The sequence below is a fragment of the Nerophis ophidion genome, linkage group LG11, assembly GCF_033978795.1.
Source record: "Nerophis ophidion isolate RoL-2023_Sa linkage group LG11, RoL_Noph_v1.0, whole genome shotgun sequence".
NCBI classification, from domain to species: domain Eukaryota; kingdom Metazoa; phylum Chordata; class Actinopteri; order Syngnathiformes; family Syngnathidae; genus Nerophis; species Nerophis ophidion.
In genome coordinates, this window is record NC_084621.1 from 62189527 (window position 1) to 62215479 (window position 25953).

The following is a 25953-nucleotide window of genomic DNA, read 5'->3' on the forward strand; positions in this document are numbered from 1 at the left end:
CTTTAGGTGCTAAAAAGGCCCAAACTCGGTAAATTGGCCAAGTGCAAAGTCCTACGTCTACCATGAATTGATTAACGTGGACCCCGACTTAAACAAGTTGAAAAACGTATTCGGGTGTTAGCATTTAGTGGTCAATTGTACGGAATATGTACTGTACTGGGCTATCTATTAATAAGAGTTTCAATCAATCAATCAAACGCCGTAAGGCTGAGGTGTCAAATTCAATTACGCAGGGGGCCAAAATTCACAGGATGCTTTAGCTCGCAGGCCAAACAGGATTATCCTCAAACACCATTCACGTGTGTCGTGTCATACGCATATGTTTTTTCCTGGACTTTGTGTAAGTGGGCACTGATTTTTTAAGACACAGATGTGTTATTTGCCAACACTTGTGGCTGCTTTTTATTGTACACGTGCACTAGGCTTGGGCGATATGGCCTATAAATAAAATTTCAGATTTTTTTACAAACATTTAAATTTACGATTTTTTCCCCCATACTTTATAACGAAACCAATAAATACAAAAACACATTTTTGTTTTATTTTTTTAAAAACTAGTAGTTTGAAATTAAGGTTAGCATTAGCCATGTTTTGCTAAGCTGGTGGATCTCCACTAAGGAAATAAGGGGGTGGGCGATGGCTACGGGAGCCCAAGTGGGCAAAAATATTTGCCCAAGCAAGACGAGAAAAAGAAAGATTTTTTTGTTTTTTTAAATCGTTTGCAACAAAAAAATAATTTTTCAAAAAAATTGATATATCGCAGAGTCCTTAGAGCCGGTAAATGTGTTACAGACATTTTTTTTAATTACAGTTGTGTCGATGGACATTTTTAAACACTAGTGTGGAAATGTATACTTTTGAAAATATCATTGTTCGTGTTTGTTTGTTCCTGCTTGAAGAGTTCTATTTTCCGACAGTCTGAGAGTCCGGAAATGTGGTTAGTAATCGTGCACCATCTTATCATCCTTTTAACATTGGGGCAAAAGCACAAAAACAGCAAATTCCGGGAGATTTTTAACTTCAGTCGGGATGTCGGTTGAAAAGGGCAGTTTTGAGAGTCTTCTACAGAATCCAGAAAAGTCAATTGTGACTTTTGACTGTGCTATCGTGCATCTTCCATTCATCCAATGCAGAGAAATGGCCCCAGAATGGTGCACCGTGCAGGGCTGTGTATAGAGAACTGGCCCCTTGGCTGGCACGGCTCCATGAAGATGAGTGTTTGTCAAGTGCACGGTCAATTTATTTCCCCTTTTCCTCTCAATGACAGCATCTCAGTCATTTTACGACAATTTCCGATACTTTCTGCATGTAGATTCTATTTAGCGAACATTGATTCCGTCCGCCGTTCTGTTTCCTTTCGCTTACCCGGAAGTGGGCCGGTTAAAGGTTGATGCCGACTGGCTGTTCCGCCGTATTTTTTTTAATGCTTTGCAGCGACACCTGAATGAATATGACAGTGTGCGCATGTAATAATTACGAAGGTCAGATGAATTAAAAAGGACCGATAGCAGTATCATTAGTCCAGTATTTTAACGCTCTGTTTTGACAGACCCAATTACGAAACGGTACCTGAAAATACTGGTACCTGCTATACATCCCAAGCCCCAAAGTAACCCAATCACATTTGGACACAGTGAATGCTGTGGATGAGTAGAAATTTATTTGGCTATTGGTGTGAATCCAGTTAATTAAAACGGGTGAGCAAATTACAATTTGCAACCTTTTCCATTTATTTGTTGCCTTTTTGGTGCTCAATAATAATTGTCCATTTGACTACAGAAAAAAAACAGATTTGGAATTGATATTTTGGAGCTAATTGGTGGGTTCTACCAATACGAAGTCTCGATTAAAGTGAAGAAGACATCATCAGGCTGGAAAAAGCACAGCCTGTTATGATCCGATGCCTGGATCATACCATATTGTTGCTTTGTTCCTATTTTAAATCACATTTTATGGTTTGACCTCCTTTTTTCCTGTGTTGAGTCTCTTACCATGGTTGCTCATTAGTTTTCACCTGCCCCTTGTTTTCCACGCACACCTGTTCCTCTTAATGACTGCCTTATTTAAGCCTGCACACGCAACTATTCATTGTTTTCCTCTCGCTAGCTTTCACGCTACGCCTAGTTTTTCCCTAGCTCTCATGCTAGTTGCTTTTGTTTTGCTTTTTTGTGCCTTCGTGCCAAGTGTAGTGTTTCTGTTCGTTTCCCTAGCTCCCATGCTAGCGCTATTTGTTTGCCTTATCTGCCTAGCACCAGTGTTTTTATTCCAGCCTGTTTTATTAGTTAATTAAATCTTTATTTTCTTACCATTTGCTGTGTTCTTGCCCGACACATCCATGGAAGAACAAATCCGGCATCGCTATGCCTACCAAGTCTCACACAGCCAGCCAAATGTATCTTTTAGCGTGAGAGCAGAAATGTCTGTCTGAAGTGGACACTGCATTGGAGGATCACGGGAAATAGGGGTCCCACCAGAAGTGATAATTGTGTTTTGGAAAATACATTGGAGGTATACAAAATGGGTTTTAGAAAATGGGAAAAAGCTATTAGTTCTGCTGGAGACATCACTGGGTGGGACTTCACCAGATGAAGCACATATGTTTAACAGACAACTCTATTTTTGTTCATACCTTCATCAGAGGGAACACACTGGACAAACCACACTTTAGATCAGTGATCAACTATTATTCACAATTTTAAGTCAGATATTTGATTTGGTGTAATTATGCAACATTGACTTGCTTCAGCTTGAGTGAGCCAAAAAAGGCAACCATGCATATAATGAGGGAAATGAAAGTTTTAGAAGGGTATGATTGCACACATCTGGCACAAGACAGAATTAAGTCCACTGTGAGTTGTTTGGATTTGAAACCTTTGTGGAATCACTTAAAATATTTGGTTTTATAGTTAATAATACGAGTTTTTGTGTGTGCACATGTAATCCGAAGGAAGTTAGAGGTAAGGAAGACTTGGGTGGCCGTGCACACCTGACATAGCTTGTTGAAAGTCATGCAGATAATCATCTGTAAAGGGTGATGACCACACGTGTGGTGTGCACGTTCACATAGACTACACGTTCCCATTCATGTGCTCTCGCTGGGTATGGACACACATTCTTATATTGAGCTCGCTATGTTGTACTTACAGTACAGTTGAGGAAAAGTAACAGTTATGGCCTGATCCAAGTGCCAAACAGCATGTGCAAACTATAAAATTGTGTGTACTATTCGAGGGCATGTTTCAGATGATCTACTAAGACTGTGTACAGATGATAACAAGTGCAAAAGGGGCGCGGAAGGCCCTATTTATGTGAGGTTGTTGCATGTACAACGGCTGTCACCATGGAGAAACTCATTTCCCTCTATTTATGACATCATATGGCTCCACCTGTGGAACATCCGCACCGTAACACAACATAAACAGAACAGAACAAATACACGGAACCCCTTGCAGCACTAAATCTTCTGGGATGCTACAATAAACACCCCCGCTACACCCCACCCCCCCACCTTGCCCACCTCAACCTCCTCATGCTCTCTCAGGGAGCCATGTCCCAAATTCCAAGCTGCTGTTTTGAGGCATGTTCTAAAAAATAATGCACTTTGTGACATCAATAATAAATATGGCAGTGCCATGTCGGCATTTTTTTCCATAACTGGATTTGATTTATTTTGGAAAACCTCGTTACATTGTTTAATGCACCCTGCGGGGCATCACAAAAAAATTAGGCATAATAATGTTTTAATTCCACGACTGTATACATCGGTATCGGTTGATATTGGAATCGGTAATTAAGAGTTGGACAATATCGGAATATCGGCAAAAAAGCCATTATTGTTAAGATCCGTACTCCGATCTTCCCATATTATAGTTTGTTGCATTTTTATTCACTCCGTCGTTCTACCCTCATACTTCCTGTTTAGTCATTACCATGGTTACTCATCAGTTCACCTGCTGCTCACGCCCCGCACACCCGCTACAGATAATCACCGTCACTTTATAAGCCGTCCTCTTTTGTTTGTTCAGTCTGGGTTCATAATTTGCTTTCACGCAACAAGTTACGCCTGCACTCTACATTGTATGTATATTCTCGCTAGCTTTTCACGCTCAGCAATTTGTTTATTCCAGCTCTCATGCTGTATGTTTTGTTTTTCTCTTTAATGTGTCTATGTGCCAGTTTAGTTTTCATTTTTGTATATCCTAGCGTTTATGCTAGCGTCCTTTGTTTGTTTTATTCTACTAGCTCTAGCATTTTTGTTATATAGCTCTTTTTGTTATTTAAATAAATTGTAAATATCTTACCTTTGCTGTGTTCACTTGACGCATCCTCGAGGGAATCGAACCCGGCATCACAATGCCGAACAGACGTAACAATTGTCAGACATCTCTAATTTGGACACTAGAGCAGGGGTCGGCAACCTTTACCACTCAAAGAGCCAATTTGACCCGTTTCATGAAATAAAGAAGATAATGGGAGCCGCAACCATTCTCGCTGATATCTGCTAATGGTCACCCAGACAACATAATAAGGGTGTACTATGAAGCCAATGCCTTTGACGCCTTCTATAACATGTACAAACAGCTTGCCGGCTCAGTAACATGTTGAACGTGGTTTCCACTGTTACACGTACATGACTGCAAGGCGTATAGTCAACAGCCATACAGGTTACACTGATGGTTGTGATACAAACAACTTTAACACTCTTACTAATATGCGCCACACTGTGAACCCACACCAAACAAGAATGAAAAACACATTTCGGGAGAGCATCCTCACAGTAACACAACATAAACGCAACATAACAATTACCCAGAATCCCAAGCATCCATGATGAGTGCAGGCTATATTTAACACCCCGCTAGCACCAAACCCACCCCCCTCCGTGCGTCAGTTGAGGTGGGCCGGGTTGGGGATGCGGGGGTGTATAATAAAGCCTTCGTCATGGATACTTAGGATTCTGGGTAATTGTTATGTTGAGTTTATGTTGTGTTACTGTGAGGATGTTCTCCCGAAATGTGTTTGTCATTCTTCTTTGGTGTGGGTTCACATTGTGGCGCATATTAGTAAGAGTGTTAAAATTGTTTATATCACAACCGTCAGTGTAACCTGTATGGCTGTTGACTATATGCCTTGCACATTCGTACGTGTGACAACAAAAGCAGCGAGATGCATGCGTCCGGCCCGCACGCAGAAAGCATGGCGTAAAAGTGGGCGATGATACGTTGTAGAGGATGTTAAAAGTAATGCCATCACGGCACGCCCCCAATAGATCAGAGAATGTTAACCCCAGGTGATGTCCTGGAGAGGCACCAAAATCCGGAAACCCCTTGTCGGCGATTATGCACCTGAGCCATGTGCAGCTGAGCCGCATCAGAGTGGCCAAAGAGCCGCATGCGGCTCCGGAGCCGCGGGTTGCTGACCCCTGCTGTAGAGGAACATACTGTAAGTAAAAAAGATTTAATTTAGAGTTATTTGGTTAGGGTTAGGGTTTGGTTTGAGGTTAAGGTTAGGGTTAGGTTTAGGGCCATGCAGAATAAGGCATCAATATTTACTTAAAAATAACTAAGTAAGAGCCAATATGTTACTAATTTGCACGTTAATAAGCAAATAATTAATGGTGAATATGTTCCCCATACTAAAGTGTTACCAAAAATTGTAATCGGAATAATGGTGATGGTGGAATTATCGTCATTCAGGTGTGAGCTTTGACATCCATAAAAAATGAGATTTCGAAGTCATTCTAAAGTTTTGTCAATTCAAGGTCAAAGGTCATACAGGAGGGGGGAAACAGAGAGAGTCAAGTCCCGGCTTGCAACCTGTGGTTTCTACATAGAAAAGCAGTGAGTGATATTTTTGGTGTCGGGGGGGGGCACACTGTGAATAGAGGGTCTTTTGTGCCGGGTGTAACACCCTCATGGGAAGTGCTCCCTTTGCGCACTGGTGTGGTTGTACGTAATTATTGGAGGAAGCCAAGTTTCAGGAATACCATCAGTTATCTTGGAGTTGAGAAAAAAAACGTGTGTTACTATAGTGCCCGAAAGCAATAGTGAAGCTCACCAAATCTCACTACTGATAGGTTTTTCCATTGAAACTCTATCTTGGAAGACGTTTTCTGTAAACAGCAGAAGACATTAAAGACTACCCAATCCCCTGCACAGACCACTCTAATAAACCCACTCAGGGGGTTGCAGTGGGCCACGGTTCACTTCCACTGGCTTTATTTTGACAACTGAAAGGTCTTTTAGCTCAGCTAAGCACTGCTTTGCTCTCAACAGACCACCATTGATATAATGGGAATCTGTACTTTACAACACACATGGACGTGTGGTGCAAAACTCACACATCAGTAATCAAACTAATTGTATGCCTTTCTGTGATTAATTTTCTGCAATTATAAATAGACAGCGTTGATTTGATTTTTCAAAGGGTACTGCATGACATTGTTTTCTAATCCTCATGGCAATTTATAATTTATGACTAGTCATGATCTGGGAGCCATTTCACACATTTTAAAGTTGTTTGACTGTATGAAGGTTTTTGGTCCATGGTATTGTTTCAGAATCCCATGCTCCATAGAAACACGACACCTCTGGGATACATGCATGTTGTTTTTGGCTCAGCCTTTAAAGGAAACAGAGCATAATATGTATTAGCCTTCACTTTAATGATAAGCTTCTATAGATCATGCAACCAGGGAGGCTACACATTGGGTTACAATTACATTGCTAACATTCTGATACAAAGCAGGTGTTTTTTTTTTGTTTTTTTTTTGCCGTGTTACCAATATTAATCTTGCCTACATATCATGAAGTGCTCCACAGGTCACTTGAGTGTTAGCAAAATACATGTAGTGATAAAAAGAAAATAAAAACTCAAGTTCTGCAAAGCTGACAGTTGATTCAGATTCAGGACTTTTCCAAAAACATCACAGGTTTGCGCACCTATAGCTAACCCCTAGCTGCACCACCAGGTGTACTGTCGTCAATTTCGTGAAGTACTGTACCATGTAAAGCAGGGGTCTCAAACTCAATTTGCCTGGGGGGGTCACTGGATTCAGACACTGGGTGAGATTGGGCCGCAAGAAAAGATTACTTAAAAATTCAAATTTGCACGTTAAATGGATTCAATGTCTTTGAACGGCTTACCCACCCTGGCAACATACTAATCAAATCTCCCCATTTTTCCAGGTGACACCCGAATATAAGTGCATCTCCCGACAATTTCCCGGGGTAAGCATTGTCCAAATAATAGTCCTGATTTACACCAAGTTAACAATATCATAAGGGTTCGGTGTTAGTGCTGCCTTTACCACCTTTTAATACGTCATCGCTATCGACTTAACATCATATTAGCAGCGTACTGGCCTTGATATATTCAGCAAAACTCTTTGGTTGATACACGTGAGTGACTGCAAGACATACTCGTTCAACAGCTATACAGGTCACACTGAGGGTGGCCGTATAACAAGTTTATCACTGTTACAAATATTCTCCACACTGTGAACACACATCAAACAAGAATGACAAACACATTTTGGGAGATCATCCGCACTGTACCACAATAAAAACACAACAGAACAAATATCCAGAACACCTTGCAGCCCTAACTCTCCACCTCCCCCGACGCAGGGGTGAGGGGAGGGCATAGTTGGGAGGCGGGGTTTGGTGGTAGCCTGGAAGAGTCAGGGCTGCATGTTGTGTTTATGTTGTGTTGCAGTGCGGATGTTTTCCCGAAATGTGTTTGTCATTCTTGTTTGGTGTGGGTTCACAGTGTGGCGCATATTTGTAACAGTGATAATCTTGTTATACAGCCACCGTCAGTGTGACTTGTAAGTATGCCTTGCAGTCACTGACACGTGTTTGCAGAAACCTTACAGAACATGTGGCTGAGACGGTATGCTGTATGTTTGATGAAAAGGTGGATGGTATGACTGACTTGTGTTCATAAAAGCCGAATACAGAAATGTCTGGAACGGTACGCTGTTAGTACAAGATGTAGTGGGCGTCAAAGGCAGTGTCAACACGGCACCCATTGAACATTGTTGTTTGGGTGAAAACTGACAGATGTTCGCGGGAATGATTACCCTTGAATGATTTCCTTGAAATTTCGGAGTCTCCCGGAAAATTCTGGAGGGTTTGTAATTATAGTAAATATGACGCTGTCAAGCGGCATTCATATAAAACTTGCTGGCCACACTAACACTAAATTTACATATCAAGCCGCAAAATAACGTGTCTGAGACCCCTGATGTAGAGGAAACAGATCTTGTTTTTCGTCATGCAAACCTCACTCCCCAAGTCCACAATCCCATAAGTGTCACGCTGGACAACTTATAATTCTCAGTTAGAGGAGCCTTGTTTGAGCTGCAAAAAACAAAACAATATTGATCTTTGAAATTAAGTTAAACTTAACATATGTGTGGAGTTTGCATGTCCTCCCCGTGACTGCGTGGGTTCCCTCCGGGTACCCCGGCTTCCTCCCACTTCCAAAGACATGCACCTGGGGATAGGTTGATTGGCAACACTAAATTGGCCCTAGTGTGTGAATGTGAGTGTGAATGTTGTCCGTCTGTCTGTGTTGGCCCTGCGATGAGGTGGCGACTTGTCCAGGGTGTACGCCGCCTTCCGCCCGATTGTAGCTGAGATAGGTTCCAGCGCCCCCCGCGACCTCAAAGGGAATAAGCGGTAGAAATGGATGGATATATGCAGTAATTACCAGGCTGTAACACACACCTAAATATAAGCCCACCCACCTAATTTTTGTAGAATTTTTTCTACATACATATGTATTCATATGTACATACATTTGCACAAAGCTGCAGATCTACAAATGGAAACATAAAAGATTTACACAGGCGCTATAAAAAGTTAGTGCCTGTAACACGACATACAGTAGCCTACCGGAAAAGTAATTGAGCGCTGTTTTCATCCTAATTATCCTCCTGCATGCTGGGGCTGCTGAAGTCGTCTTCTTCGGCATGAGGCGATCTGGCATTCCGCGGGGCCAGTTAATGTTGGTGGATTCCGATTCCGTGCAATGGCTGTTTCCTTTTCCGATAGCTTGGTCTGCATTGTGTGCATTTTATCGTGTCTTCTCCATTGCGAGGGTAAGTCCATAACGTGGTAAATGGCTGACTAAATTGTTTTGGTGAGTGTGTTTGTTTGAATGTGAATAATGCAATTGGTCCATTGTGACCCGTTTGGCAATTTCATTGGTCTGATGTCCATCCATCCATCCATATCTACCGCTTATTCCCTTTTGGGGTCGCGGGGGGCGCTGGCGCCTATCTCAGCTACAATCTGGCGGAAGGCGGGGTACACCCTGGACAAGTCGCCACCTTATCGCAGGGCCAACACAGATAGACAGACAACATTCACACTCACATTCACACACTAGGGCCAATTTAGTGTTGCCAATCAACCTATCCCCAGGTGCATGTCTTTGGAAGTGGGAGGAAGCCGGAGTACCCGGAGGGAACCCACGCATTCACGGGGAGAACATGCAAACTCCACACAGAAAGATCCCGAGCCTGGATTTGAACCCAGGACTGCAGGACCTTCGTATTGTGAGGCAGACGCACTAACCCCTCTTCCACCGTGAAGCCCTTTGGTCTGATGTGACAAAGCAAAAATTATTAGTGCCATGTCAAGCTTGTGAACCTGGAAAAAAATTCATAAATTATACGCCGCATTGTATAAAGGGCAGTGTTCAAAACGTGGGGGAAAAAAAGTAGCAGCTTATTGTCCCAAAAAATGATGTGGTGAATATGTTGTCTAATTAAGAGGTACTAAAAGTGCTTTGACATAGGCCATTACCAATCTGGTATTGTGAACTTTGAAACTGATTAGCATGTGCTCTTGGGTGAGTTTAGCTTTGTGTGTTCTTGTGCTTACATTCACTGGCCATTTTTGCAGTAAAAACATAAAAATACCACTCCACATCGCACGCCTGAAATATTCCCTGCAGATCCCTTCTACATTGAGAATAAGCCTCTATCTAACAACTCAGCAGATTACCTGTTTACTTCTTACATTGCTCCTGATAGTATCTGTATAGGGGGGGGGTTTCTCATCATGACTGATGAGCTTGTAGTTTGTTTTTGAAACCCTCAAAGCACATGAAGGGTGAGATGACCCTCGTTGTAATATACAGTAGCTCTTGTGTAGCATATACTGCAGCTCTGTTAAAATTTCAGTGTGTGACTGGTGCCCCATCAAACCATTATCAAAACATTTACTAAGAACTGGAGGAAGGAAAAGGGAGTTCATCTAACATCATGAAGACAGTGGAAACTCTTGAGGTGGAATGGAATGTGTTTAAGGGATGCTGAGCTACCTCCCGTTTGTTCACATTTTAAGTTGTAGATATACTCCAGTTTAGCCCTGGTCCTCATGTGGACAAGCTCTACAAACAATGTATGAATGATTAAAGATGCTAGAGAACATGCGGCCAGTTTATACGTTTATACATTATTGTAGTGCCTCGGTTGATAAAACATTTGTCCATCAATGCAGGCCTCGTTCTAAGCCTGGTTGATAACAGATCTGCAACATGTCTGCACTGAGATTTGAGAACTGTTTAGACAGGCCAAATGTGACATTTATCTCTGACAAACCTACTGTTTACAGTGAGGATTAGGAAAGAGGAGATGTTTTCATTTTATATCGTCCTGCCAGAACTTGAGACAAGGTGCGAAGAGATCAAAGGTATTTGTTGAGCGTTCATATGGTTAACCGATGTAATCTATGAATAATTCCTTCTCTAGATATGTTTGTATTGGTTCCAAAATATAAACAAGTCTTTATAATACTGGATATATAATACATTGAATAATATGATATTCATTTTCCACTGGAATGGTTATAATCAAAACCTTAATTTGAAATAAATGTACTATTTTTCAAGTACTGTATAAACGTGTTTTGTGTAAGTAAGATTTGTCATGTTTGGAATGATTGTGTATAACAAGGGATTTGCAGACTGAAAGATTTACATGCTGTGGGGCTAGAAAAGTCACACAAACGTGCTGTGAGAATATTGTAATGCACTAAATCTTCCCTCTTTCCTGTGAGTGTGATGACACATTTTTGACTTTCGAGGTTGTGTTTTGTTAGCCTGTCCTGGTTGTTCTGCTGTCATAATTATAACTGGAAAAAAAGAGGTGGGTAACTTTTTTTTAGGACTTTTACCAGCATTTACTAGACAACCCCTCTATGTTGGTTTGCAGAGTAGGGGAAAATGTATTTACATGTTCTTGTCTGCATGTCAAGTCTGTATAGTACAGTTACCATGGTAACTGCTAAAGAACCCCAAACTACACATACACCGTAGAGTAAATGACAGAATCTCAAAATGATGCCAGAAGTTTTAGTTGTGGTTTCTGTCAGAATAGGCAAAAATATTCCATCCTCTCTCCACTAATTGATGAAACTTGGGCACATTTTTTTACAGTTTATATTTTAGCTCAGAGAATAGCATGATGCTGTTGGGATCTGCCCCTTTAAAGGGCAACGTGTTCCCTGTTTTTTCTTTTTGTTCTAATGCAGGCCTAGGCAATTATTTTACTCGGGTGACAGATTTAGATAAAACATTCTGTCTCGGGGCATTTTTAGGAACACTAATACAAAACCTTACAGTAATGATTGAAAGCTAAAAACATTATGACAGACCGCCTTAAAAAACGGAATGTAATTTGAATATTTTTTTTACTGAATGACACACCGGGAATGAACATGAAAATAAAGAATGTGGGATTTACAAAATTAACTATGAATGATAAAACACTGAATATTGACAACATATTTTACAATCAACCAAAATGCAACAAACATAGTGGAAAAAACCCCCACCTACAATCTGAGGTATCTCAGCGACCATAGTAAGTGAATGAAGTGAATTATATTTTTTTATAGCACTTTTTCTCTAGTGACTCAAAGCGCTTTACATAGTGAAACCCAATATCTAATTTTTACATTTAAACCAGTGTGGGTTGCACTGGGAGCAGGTGGGTAAAGTGTCTTGCCCAAGGACACACCGGCAGTGACTAGGATGTCGGAAGCAGGGATCGAACCTGCAACCCTCAAGTTGCTGGCACGGCCTCTCTACCAACCAAGCTACACCGCCCAGTAATTTATTAGATGACCATGATAACTAATTAGATGACCATAGTAACTGATTAGATGACCATAGTAGCTAGTATATGATGAAGATTCCAAGCATTGAAAGACTTAGTAAAGTTGAAGACTTCCGGTCATTAGAAAACATCACTGCACATCATAATGGCAGCGACACTTTCCATCTTTAGATTAGATTAGATTAGATAGATAGATAGTACTTTATTTATTCCATCAGGAGAGTTCCCTCAGGAAAATTACAATTTTCAGCACAATCCCATTGAAGATCAGACAAACATTACAGGGAGACAGAACAGGATCGCTGACGGGTCTGCCGGCTTCCAGCGCCCCTTACAAAAAAGATGAGATACAGGTAAACAAGGGGGGGAGAAAAAAATAGAAGATTAAAATAAAATAAAAAAATCGGTCACAGCCTGGGCCCTGGAGAGGAGGTGCAGACTGAGGCCAAGGGGGAAAAAACAACAACAAAACAACTCATAGCCATGGTACACATCCCTCTTCCATGTGTGTAAGAGGCAAACATCAAAGAACACAGAGGACATTAAAGACTTTAAAGCAGCAGATACAACCAGACACTTCTACATACAGCTATCAATAAAAAGTAAAAGAAACATATCCACTGTGGTGGCCTCTGCGGTGTTCCACGCCATCGTCCGCTGGGGTGGAGGGAGCATGGCCAGAGACAGGAGCAGACCCAACAAAGCAACCAAGACAGCCGACTCCACTTTCGGCCAGTGTCCAGTCCGCATGGATGAGCGAGGATACGTCCAAGGTGACTGAGGTGTCCGACACCTGCTCACCCAGCCAAGACACCACGAAGCCTCTCCGTCCCAGCGCTCAGTGCTAGGTCCGCAGCCCTGTCCCCTCATCCGCATCTCCTCCAGTCCCTCCAAACTCTGCAGTCCTGTCCCCTCATCCGCATCTCCTCCAGTCCCTGCAAACCGACTCCGGTGTGGCAGACACCCAGCAGCTGGTCTCCATGGCCAAAAGGCTCCCAGGAGGCAGATCAGAAGTCCACCAAAAAAAGCACCACAGAGGTCACGAAAGTGGCACCCCTTGTCACACAGTCCCAAAGGGTCCCGGACCAAAAGGCAAAAAAATATAATAAGACATGAAAACAAGAGGGAAACACAAAAGGATGACACAAGAGCACAGAGCTCCTGCCTACAGCAGCCACTACAGCAGCGCCATCTTGGAAAAAAAAAAAAAAAGATCTAAAACAATTTTTTGGGAATGTCCGGCGGTCCGGATTGAAAAGCTCAACGGGCCGCATGGGGCCCCCAGGCCTTAATTTTCCCAGGTCTGTTCTAATGGCTTGTCTGAAAAGGGCGAGAAAAAAAGTATTGAAGATTAACAATTTATTCTGCAAATGTAGTAAGTACAAACATTAACAATGCCAGCGCTTGAGAGAAGATTGAGTTCTACAAAGTCTGGCGCGTTCTCTCTCGATTGTCCCTCTGCTCACGTGCTTTTGACCCCCTCTCTGCCCTTCCCTGGCGGAGTTGTTTTGGGCGTTGTCCAATGAAACTAAAAGTTAACCTAAGCGAGTGTCTTGGACACACACAATTCGTCCAATGTCACTTTGTCTCGTTCCTGGCACCTCTTCTCACCATCGAAACCAATAAAATACTATGTGTGTGTATTTGCAGAGACAAAAACACAGCTTTTACTCATTGTTTTCAGAGTGAGACTCCTTATGTATTCCACTTTGCTTAAAGGTGGAAAATATTCCCCTAACATTACAATGTGTGCATGCTTAATGCATGTAAAGAATAAATCCCAACTGCTTGGATTTACATTCATAAAACAGATCCTAAGTCATCCCAGTGAAACATGACCAGAGTGTAGCATTGACACAAAGGATTAAGCTCTTGAGGTTGTCCATAGGACATGTTGAGGTTTTCCTTTATAAAGCCTGGCTCATTCTGATCAAGCACCTTCTCAAACTACAGATGTCAACTCAGCTTTCTCTCATAATGCAAGACAGGAAAGCTGCAGCTTAAAGTTCTTCCTTTTTCCACCTTCCTGAAAACCCTTGATTTCAAACAGTGGGACATTATGACGGAACATCAGTGAAAGAGCTCATTGATTGGGGTGCTTTGGGGTGTGCGCGGGCGTTGTAAATGGACTGAGAGGAAATAAGAAAAAAAAGCTGTGTGACGGCAAACTTGTACGTACAGTGTCCCCTTCGTAACATCCACCCACCATTTCCTCTATTGGTACTGTTGATACGTAGCAGGCCCAACATCTTTATGAGTATGCTCGTTTCAAGGTCCAAACACCAACAACAGGTTTCAGAAAAGAAACCTGATGTAAGACACTTGGGTATTGTCCGTTTTTAACTTTGCCAGTTCTTCCTAAATCCCTGTACTTTGGGATTGTTCTTGTTTTCATCTGTGGGTTCACAATGGAAACCCTATTGGGGTCATAGACTTAAGTGGTACGTGTTTCCCAAAGTCCTTAATTACATCAATCAATATTATTAGTTACTGATAGCAAAGTTAAAACTATTAAAACGATTCTCAATGTTTGCCAAAAACAGATAACAGAGTTATCTCTTAAGAGCCTTTAAATCGTAAATGTGTACCTATTGTTAGTCTGTGTTACAAAAAAAATATTCCCGAAAGCGCTTTGGTATTCAATGGCGGTCCGGGGGCCAGATCCGGCCAGAGAATGACAGCAGACCAGAATAAAATAAATAAGAAATCAAGAATAATCATGAAGAGAGAAGTCCGGGCCCCTGGTCCTTAGCTCTCCATAAATGTGTCCCCCAAGCAATTTAGGTGAATATCCGTTGTCTAGGCTATGGAAAAGAAGACAAAGACCTTAAGTATCATTTTGTCCAGTGACTCTTCTGTTCTTTAATTTAATCTGAGGTCATAAAATTGAAAATGTGTTTTAACCTGTTAAAAACCAGCATGCTCTGCAGTGGGCATTTGTTTTTGGTCTAATTTCTTTACAGATTTAAGAACAAAATAGCCATGCAATGCAAAACACAAACATCCGCACATGACTCTGGTTTTAAGAAGGTCTTTTCAATTCTGTTTCTGCCAAATGACCTATTTTTTTTGTAGTAACATTTTACTTTACTCTACTGACTCTTACAGCATAATCGAACACATATGCTTACAAAACGAAACTATTAAAAAAAAAAAAAAAGTGTTGTAAAAACACATTTAACCAAGCTGGAAACTATTTTCATCAGCTATCAAAAGAGGATATTCTTTGAAATTTGAAAATGTGCAAACATAATCTGGTTGTAATTAATAGCAAAAGATTAGTTAATGAACCCCCTGGCATCAGCTAGAATGGAGGATGTTTACTCAGGTGTTTCATTCAATATGCAGTTGAAGTACAGACATATATTTGCAATCTTATCTTAGGCTGACACTCGTCTTGTTCTATGACTTTACAGAAGACAAAGTACAGAATAAGAGAAAAAAAGACTGTAGTATGCATAGTCAACAGTAAATCATTTCGAGCCAGCAATGTGCAAGGTTTATAAAATGACATAAAATAATAAAGTTCCATAAACTTTATGGCCCAGATCAGCTTTGATTACTGACATTGATCTGTGACACTGTTGCAGGTTTTGGCTTTGAATGTGTACTGCAGGGGTGCCCACACTTTTTCTGCAGGCGAGCTACTTTTCAATTGACCAACTCGAGGGGATCTACCTCATTTATATATATCATTTATATTTATTTATTTATGAAAGAGACATTTTTGTAAACAAGTTAAATGTGTTTAATGATAATACAAGCATGTGTAACACATATAGATGTCTTTCTTTCACGAAGACAAGAATATAAGTTGGTGTATTACCTGATTCTGATGACTTGCATTAATTGGAATCACACAGTAATGATGATAACGCCCACATTTTCAAATGGAGGAGAAAAAAATGTGTCCTTTCTGTAGAATACCACATGAAAGTGGTTGGTTTTTGGCATCTAATTCATCCAGCTTCCATACACTTTACAAGAAAAACATTGGCGGCAAATTCCGTAGCTTGCTTGATTGACATTCACGGCACCCGAGGGTCTTGTGAGATGACGCTGGCTGCTGCCAGTTCATTATTATGAAAAAATGACAGAGAGGAAGGCGAGAAACACTTTTTATTTCAACAGACTTTCGCGCTGTCCCTTCCGTCAAAACTCTAAAGGCCGACTGCACATTTCCTATCTTCACAATAAAAGCCCTGCTTCATGCTGCCTGCGCTAACAAAATAAGAGTCTCGGAAAGCTGGCGTGCACAAGTGATGTGCACGCCAGCTTTCTTTTGGATCGCTTGTGCACGCCAGTTTTCCGAGACTCTGTATTTAGTTACCGCAGGCAGCATGAAGCAGGGCTTTTATTGTGAAGATAGGAAATGTGCAGTCGGCCTTTAGAGTTTTCACGGAAGGTACGGCGCGAGAGTCTGTTGAAATAAAAAGTGTTTCTCGCCTTACTCTCGGTCATATTTTAATAATAATGATCTTGCAGCAGCCAGCGTCATCTCACAAGACCCTCCGGTACCGTGAATGTCAATTAAGTGACGTCTTGGTGAAGATTGATGATCACTAATTTTTAGGTCTATTTTTTTTAAAAGCCTGGCTCGAGATTGACTGACTCACCCCCCGTGGTCGCCTGGTAGCTCGCGATCGACGTAATGTGCACCCCTGGTCTACTGACTTCATGTTTTATTACTGCAATGACATTGCGAGAACGATTGGCAAACTGTTGAATCCTAGCGAGAAGTATGGGCGTTAGAAATGATCATGATCAAAAATGATCATAAATATAGCCTTCAGCTCCTTTGTCGGAGTGTTAAATTTATATTTGGAGGGTACAACACCTGTTGTGTTGTCTTGTTCTTAGGCTTAGGAAGACATTTTTGATACACTATTAAGCAATCATTTTAATATTAAAAAAAGAACACCAACATCTGTTAAAACTCACTTAGTGTAAAGCTTCTTCACAACAGCTTACTGACAAAGTTGACACATGCCAGGCAGCCCTGTGCTCACTCTTTCCTTGATAGCAATATAGAGATTACACTATCAACAACTCTTCCACAGCCAACTGACATCCAGCCCTAACCTCCAAAATAACTTCACGCTACCAAGAGAGAGCAAAAGTAGAATACGAAAGATAAAGGTAATGGAGGTCAAGTTGAGTCAGACTGTATTTAGGACAACCTTAAATGGATACGCCGGATTGTAGTCAGCTGGAGGCGTGTCTTAATGAAATTAAACAATGGATGTCCGCTAACTTTTTGCAACTCAACGCCAAAAAAACGGAAATGCTGATTATTGGTCCTGCTAGACACCGACCTCTATTTAATGATACAACTCTAACATTTGACAACCAAACAATTAAACAAGGCGACACGGTAAAGAATCTGGGTGTTATCTTCGACCCAACTCTCTCCTTTGAGTCACACATTAAAAGCGTTGCTAAAACGGCCTTCTTTCATCTCCGTAATATCACTAAAATTCGCTCCATTTTGTCCTCTAAAGACGCTGAGATCATTATGCATGCGTTTGTTACGTCTCGTCTCGATTACTGTAACGTATTATTTTCGGGTCTCCCCATGTCTAGCATTAAAAGATTACAGTTGGTACAAAATGCGGCTGCTAGACTTTTGACAAGAACAAGAAAGTTTGATCACATTACGCCTGTACTGGCTCACCTGCACTGGCTTCCTGTGCACTTAAGATGTGACTTTAAGGTTTTACTACTTAAGTATAAAATACTACACGGTCTATCTCCATCCTATCTTGCCGATTGTATTGTACCATATGTCCCGGCAAGAAATCTGCGTTCAAAGGACTCCGGCTTATTAGTGATTCCCAAAGCCCAAAAAAAGTCTGCGGGCTATAGAGCGTTTTCATTTCGGGCTCCAGTACTCTGGAATGCCCTCCCGGTAAAAGTTCGAGATGCTACCTCAGTAGAAGCATTTAAGTCTCACCTTAAAACTCATTTGTATACTCTAGCCTTTAAATAGACTCCCTTTTTAGACCAGTTGATCTGCCGTTTCTTTTCTTTTTCTCCTATGTCCCACTCTCCCTTGTGGAGGGGGTCCGGTCCGATCCGGTGGCCATGTACTGCTTGCCTGTGTATCGGCTGGGGACATCTCTGCGCTGCTGATCCGCCTCCGCTTGGGATGGTTTCCTGCTGGCTCCGCTGTGAACGGGACTCTCGCTGCTGTGTTGGATCCGCTTTGGACTGGACTCTCGCGACTGTGTTGGATCCATTATGGATTGAACTTTCACAGTATCATGTTAGACCCGCTCGACATCCATTGCTTTCCTCCTCTCCAAGGTTGTCATAGTCATCATTGTGACCGAAGTCCCACTGGGTGTGAGTTTTCCTTGCCCTTATGTGGGCCTACCGAGGATGTCGTAGTGGTTTGTGCAGCCCTTTGAGACACTAGTGATTTAGGGCTATATAAGTAAACATTGATTGATTGATTGATACTTAGTGGGCACTCACGGTTCATGTGGTACATCCATACAGTACAATGCAAACCAATAGAACATAATCCATCCATCCATCCATCCATCCATTTTCTACCGCTTATTCCATTTTAAGTAATCTGTCTGTCTCTGTACTACGGGATGTTTAATGGAATCTACTCAATTACCTGAAAAGGTTTCACATGAACTCTCACCATGAAATTGAATTGCACTTAATGGTTTGTACTATGCAAGTATGTCATCACATTCCTGAAGAGTATTTCCAAAGCTGCGGAAATGAAGGTTGAAGTCCAGCATGTACTTGTCATCTGTATGCTGAATCCATTTTTGTCACGACTGTATAAAACAATCTTGCCTTCCTCCATACGTCCTCCAAAGGAGCTGTTTGGAATTTGTACAACTTCTGACGTTTTTCCAACATGTGATGTCAGCGGATATTTCCATATATGGTAAAGATTTACCCGAAGACCTTTGTGTGAGTCTGCCATTGTAATCCAACGTTGTTGGGGCAGACTGGCTCATACACACTCATGCATCCTCCAATGTTGCTATTTCTTATACAAAGTAGTGTATAGTTCTAACTTACATCTGTCAGTAGACTCACTATGGAAGGGACAAGGAGAAGAAGCAGTCGAAGTGGAAACACGTAAATAAGAGCCCCCACAGAAGGGCACATCCTAACGAGATGGTCAGAAAGTGGTTTGAAGATGGTCTGTAAAACATAATCTATGCAATATGTAGACCAAAGAATCACCATGACATGTTATGTAGACCAGTGGTCCCCTACCTTTTTGTATCCGCGGACCGGTCAACGCTTAATAATTTGTCCTGCGGCCCGGGGGGTTGGGGGGGGTCCTTTTTTAAAAATTTTTATTTTTTTCTTCTTTGTCATGAAAAAGGGACGTTTTTGTCATGAAAAAGGGAGTTTTATGTAATTGGTGCACTATTTGTAAGTGTATATTGTGTTTTTTATGTTGATTTAATTTAAAAAAAAAAAAATAAATAATGTATATATATATGTTTTTTTTTTTTAAATAAAAAAATCTTTTGCGGCCCGGTGGTTGGGGACCACTGATGTATACCACAGGGAAATTTCCAATGTAAAAAAAAAAAATCAGAATATGACTCCTTTAAGTCATCCACAAGTTGTACAATTATAAAATATCATTGCTGAATAGACAATATGGGGCGAGGGTCACCAATTTGTAAGCAAATTGTCGAACAGTTTTAGAACAACATTTCTCAATAAGCTATTGCAAGGAATTTAGGGATTTTACCATCTACGGTCCGTAAAATCAAAAAAAGGTTCAGAGAATCTGGAGAAATCACTGCTCGTAATCGATGATATTACGGACCTTTGATCCCTGCATCAAAAAGCGACAACAGTGTGTACAGGATATCACCACATGGGCTCAGGAACACTTCATAAAACCACTGTCAGTAACTACATCTGTAAGTGCAAGTTAAAACTCTGCTATGCAAAGCAAAACCCATTTATCAAAAACACTAAGGAACGCCGCTGGTTTCGCTGGGCCCGAACTCATTTAAGATGAACTGATGCAAAGTGGAAAATTGTTCTGTGGTCTGACGAGTCCACATTTCAAATTATATTTGGAAACTATGGACGTGGTGTCCTCCGGAACAAAGAGGAAAATGACCATCCGGATTGTTATAGGCGCGAAGTTCAAAATCCAGCATCTGTGATGGTATGGGGGTGCATTAGTGCCCAAGGCATGGGTAACTTACACATCTGTGAAGGCACCATTAATGCTAAATGGTCCATACAGGTTTTGGAGCAACATATGTTGTCATCCAAGCAATGTTATCATGGACGCCCCTGCTTATTTCAGCAAGACAATGCCAAGCCACGTGTTACAACCGTGTGGTTTCATACTAAAAGAGTGCGTGTACTTTCCTGGCCCGCCTGCTGTCCAGACTTGTCTCCCATCGAAAATGTGTGGCACATTATGAAGCGTAAAATACAACAGCGGAGACCCCGGACTGTTGAACGACTAAAGCTCTACATAAAACAAGAATGAGAAAAAAATCCCCTTTCAAAGCTTCAACAATTAGTTTCCTCAGTTCCCACACGTTTATTGAGTGTTGTTAAAAGAAAAGGTGATGTAACACAGTGGTGAACATGCCCTTTCCCAACTACTTTGGCACATGTTGCAGCCATGAAATTCTAAGTTAATTATTATTTGCAAAAAAAAAAAAATTAAGTTTATGAGTTTAAACATCAAATATCTTGTCTTTGTAGTGCATTCAATTGAATATGGGTTGAAAAAGATTTGCAAATCATTGTATTCCGTTTATATTCACATCTTCCACAATTTCCCAACTCATATGGAAATGGGGTTTGTACTTAAGAAAAATGATTGTATGTTCCATCTGCTATACACGATTGTCACAAGCTCCAACTCACCACAAAAAATAATATTCCTCAAGCGCACCCAGAGTCAATAACCTCTCTTCATTGATTTATTTGAGGCGTAAACTGGCCAGAAAGATTTTCAAAGATGTAAACACGGCAGTTTGGTGTCCATATAAAGCAACGACCTTATTGTCACCCTTGTCCCTCTCGCAGCGGTAAGAAAGCGCTGGTGACCTCATGGCTGGCTAACGTTGCGTAACAGTTTTAACGGTGGTAAGATTGACCTTGGTTTCAGATATCCTTGTGTCTAACACACACACACACACACACGCACACACACACACTAGTCCATGTCACATGCCTCGGCACATTACCATGAATAAATGCAAAGCAAACAAAAATGTTCAACAAAGTTTAGGCCAAATCTAAATGTTATCTGGGGTAAATCCCACCTAACCTTATCCTTGTCCACACACACACACACACACACACACACAGAGTGGTCGTTTAAGACCCCCTGCGCAGAGGATTCTGGGAAATGTACTGTATTTGGCTAAAGCTCAGAAAAAACAATGTTTTTATTACAGTCACGCATTTATTATTGCATGTATTATAGTGAAGACTTGCAATAACTGCAATACTGCGGTATCTACAATACCGTTTCACACATGCTTAATACTGTACATTATCCTTACATTATTTCATAAAACTAATGGAGTCGTTAGTACTACATGATACTGGGTTGTTTTTATACAACATTTCTTATCTAAATCATTTTTAAAGTCACGCTACATGTTAAAATGATTGATCCACAAGGGAAATTTCTTCAAACTCAGCAGCTCAGTTGTAAAACGATGAAAATGTCAGGCGCTAATTTGATCTGCCGCCACTTTTATTTTATGAAACAATATGGTTGCAGTGCAGGCTCGAAACGTCATCAAAGAACAAAGCAAACACAAATGAAAAAGAGGGAAACATTAAAATAACACAAAGTACATAAAAGACATCAAAGTGCACAGCGCTGATGCAACCTGTTGCTACCACAGAGGTGTCATTTCTACATACAGCTACAAAAGTCAAACGCAATGAAAAACTGTAAATGAGGACAAATAAAAAATAAAAAACCGCAAAGAAGTAATAAAGTATACATATTGTACACATACGACTGCACCAAGCATAGACAAACGACGTAAAAACACAATTTTAACCCCCACATATAATGCAATGCGCCACACCATTGTCCGCTGGGCACCCAGAGATAATTCCAAAATAAATACATAAAAAAAGAAACATTTCTGAATATAAATGTACTTTTACATGTAGAATTAGGTATACTGTACTGACTGATACAGTTTTAGATGATGACAACATTCACCATACACAAATTCATGTATTCAATCATGGAATTATTATTTTTTTGCAATGATTTCACAAAATAAACCGTATCTTGTCCTTTAACATCATTTTTTGTACAGTGAATGTTCCATAAGAAGAACATTTGTACATGCGTATATTAAATACTGAAGGCGCCAGCGCCCCCCGCTACCCCAAAAGGGAATAAGCGGTAGAAAATGGATGGATGGAAAATAGGTACATGAGAGACAAAAAATAAAAACAAAACCAAAATATAATTGAATGTTTAATACTTATTTTAAAAAACAACAAAAAACATAAAACCTCGCCAAATCAGAAAAGCATTGCTCATAAAAACTAGAAATAGAGTGATAATAAACAATGTTGTGGGGGCAGTATAGCCCGGTTGGTAGAGCGGCTGTGCCAGCAACTTGAGGGTTCCAGGTTCGATCCCCGCTTCCGCCATTCTAGTCACTGCCGTTGTGTCCTTGAGCAAGACACTTTACCCACCTGCTCCCAGTGCCACCCACACTGGTTTAAATGTAACTTAGATATTGGGTTTCACTACGTAAAGCGCTTTGAGTCGCTAGAGAAAAGTGCATTACAAATATATATTTCAAAATATATATATTTTTTGCAATTATTTCACAAAATTAAACAGTATCTTATCCTTTAACATCATTTTTTTTGTAAAGTGAATATTCCATAAGAAAAAAATATGCATATGTGTATATTAAATACTGAATTATTAATTAAAAAATTAAAAATAGGTACATGAGAGAGACACAAATCAAAACAAAACAAAAAAAAATATTGAATGTTTAATACTTATTGAAAAAACAATATTTCATGAAGTAGTTTTGCTTGTAAAGCTCGCCAAAACAGAAAAGCATTGTTCATTAAAACTAGAAATAGACTGACAATAAACAATGTTGTTTACATTTTTTTGCAATGATTTCACAAAATTAAACAGTATCTTGTCCTTTAACATCCATCCATCCATTTTGTACCGCTTATTCCCTTTCGGGGTCGCGGGGGGCGCTGGCGCCTATCTCAGCTACAATCGGGCGGAAGGCAGGGTACACCCTGGACAAGTCGCCATCTCATCCCAGGGCCTTTTAACATTATTTTTTTTAAATAAAAAGTACAATGAATGTCCTATAAGGAAAAAAAAAAAAGTACATGTTTATATTAAATACAAAAATATTAATTTGAAAAGATAAAAATAGGTACAGGACAGAGAGAGAAAAAAATCTGAACAATACTAAATAAAAATCATTGAATGTTTAATACTTTTTTTTTCTAAACCAATATTTCATGAAGTAGTTTTGCTCGCCAAAACAGAAAAGCATTGTTCAAACAAAACAGAAATAAAGTGACGATAAACATTGTTGTTAAACAGTATCTTGTCCTTTAACATCCATCCATCCATTTTCTACCTCGATTCCCTTTTGGGGTCACGGAGGGCGCTGGCGCCTATCTCAGCTACAATCGGGCGGAAGGCGGCGTACACCCTGGACAAGTCGCCACCTCATCGCAGGGCCAACACTGATAGACAGACAATATTCACACTCACATTCACACACTAGGGCCAACATATTTTTTTTAAATCAACAATAAGTACAGTGAATGTCCTACAAGAAAATAATATGCACAAGTCTATATTATATACCAAATCATCAATAAAAAATAAAATAAGGTACTGAACAGAGAAAGAAAAAAATTAAAACAAAACAAAACAAAAATTGCATGTTTAATACTTTTTTTTTAAAATCAATATTTCATGAAGTAGTATTGCTTATAAAAAGTAGAAATAATGTGACAATAAAAAAAAAAAGAAGCGTCGCGCTGAGGCCGTTGTGGATGACGTAATGCCACCAATCACATCTCCGCTGGGACACGCGCGTCCATCCACTTGTTGCCTTCACAACACTTGTTCTATTTCAAGGGACGACAACAACATGGCTCACGGTATGGCGAGACGGGAATCCTTGGACACGGAGATGCACAAGTCGGGGGACGCTCGAAAGGCCTTGGTCTGCACAAAGAAGAGGGGCTATGACGTCACACGCAACCCCCACCTGAACAAAGTAAGTCAGCAAAAACAATGCAGCTTTAAACTTGTTGCTTTCATTCTGCCGACCGGCTAATGCGTTCAAGTGCTGTAGGACATTTGTAAACACACTTAAATGAACACGCTGGGAACGGAACGTGGATGCAATTTCACCACTGGGATGTATTAGTTATACAAGAAATAATAGAACACACCAGTTACTAATCCTCATTTTACCTTTTCCTGGATGTAAATGGAGGACTTCTAAAGGTTAGCTAACACATACGTCTTTAAATATATATTTTTATACATATTATATACATATGAGTGGTAATTGTATATGTTTAGTCTTCATGCTGTCAGTATTTGCATTATAAACACAAGTAACGTTCTAAAAGCCCAGTGTATTTGAAAGCAGCATTGGCAGGAAGGGTTAGGTATCAGCTTTAGGGACAGTTATATTTAGATTTAGAGAGCTCTGACTTAATAGGCACACGCACACTCACCATCAGTTTTAATGTGTTACTCATCATGTTCACTCACAGCAGATGATGCTTGTTCGATTCAAAATAAATAAATAATATTTTTTTTACACAAATGCATATATAAATTTTCCTGAAGGACATGCACCTGGGGATAGGTTGATTGGCAACACTAAATTGGCCTTAGTGTGTGAATATGAGTGTGAATGTTGTCTGTCTATCTGTGTTGGCCCTGCGATGAGGTGGCGACTTGTCCAGGGTGTACCCCGCCTTCCGCCCGATTGTAGCTGAGATAGGCGCCAGCGCCCCCCGTGACCCCGAAAGGGAATAAGCGGTACAAAAATGGATGGATGGATGGATGGATGAATCAATAAAGTACTATATATCTTCCGTATTATTCGGACTATAAGTCGCAGTTTTTTTCATAAGTTGGTCGGAGGTGCGACTTATACTCAGAAGCAACTCATGTGTGAAATTATTAACATGTTACCGTAACATATAAAATAATATTATTTAGCTCATTCACGTAAGAGACTAGACCAGGGGTCGGGAACCTTTTTGGCTGAGAGAGCCCATCCATCCATCCATTTTCTACCCCTTATTCCCTTTCGGGGTCACGGGGGGCGCTGGCGCCTATCTCAGCTACAATCGGGTGGAAGGCGGGGTACACCCAGGACAAGTCGCCCCACAGATAGACAGACAATATTCACACACTAGGGCCAATTTAGTGTTGCCAATCAACCTATCCCCAGGTGCATGTCTTTGGAGGTGGGAGGAAGCCGGAGTACCCGGAGGGAACCCACGCATTCATGGGGAGAACATGCAAACTCCACACAGAAAGATCCCGAGCCTGGATTTGAACCCAGGACTGCAGGACCTTCGTATTGTGAGGCAGACGCACTAACCCCTCTGCCACCGTGAAGCCGCTGAGAGAGCCATACAAGCCAAATATTTTAAAAAAGGATTTCCGTGAGTGCCATATATTATATTTTTAAGACCGAATACAACTGAACGCGTGCATTTTTAAGTAAGACCAACATTTTTAGAGTATAATAAGTCTCTTATTCTTTTTAATAAGCTTGTTATTCTGAAGCTTA

General features: G+C 40.7%; 1 protein-coding gene across 3 annotated transcripts in view; it reads left to right on the plus strand.

Annotated features, from left to right (window-relative positions):
• me1 (malic enzyme 1, NADP(+)-dependent, cytosolic) overlaps positions 1–25953 on the plus strand; it is a 286578-nt gene that overhangs the window by 18811 nt on the left and 241814 nt on the right. For 2 of the 3 annotated variants that reach the window (XM_061916429.1, XR_009808883.1), the window contains one exon: positions 24270–24411. In XM_061916429.1, coding sequence (XP_061772413.1) covers positions 24283–24411 — 129 coding nt within the window. In that variant the 5' untranslated portion in view covers positions 24270–24282. Of the gene's footprint in view, positions 1–7204; positions 7230–24269; positions 24412–25953 lie in introns of those variants that run through there. The other variant, XM_061916430.1, reaches the window with a different exon arrangement.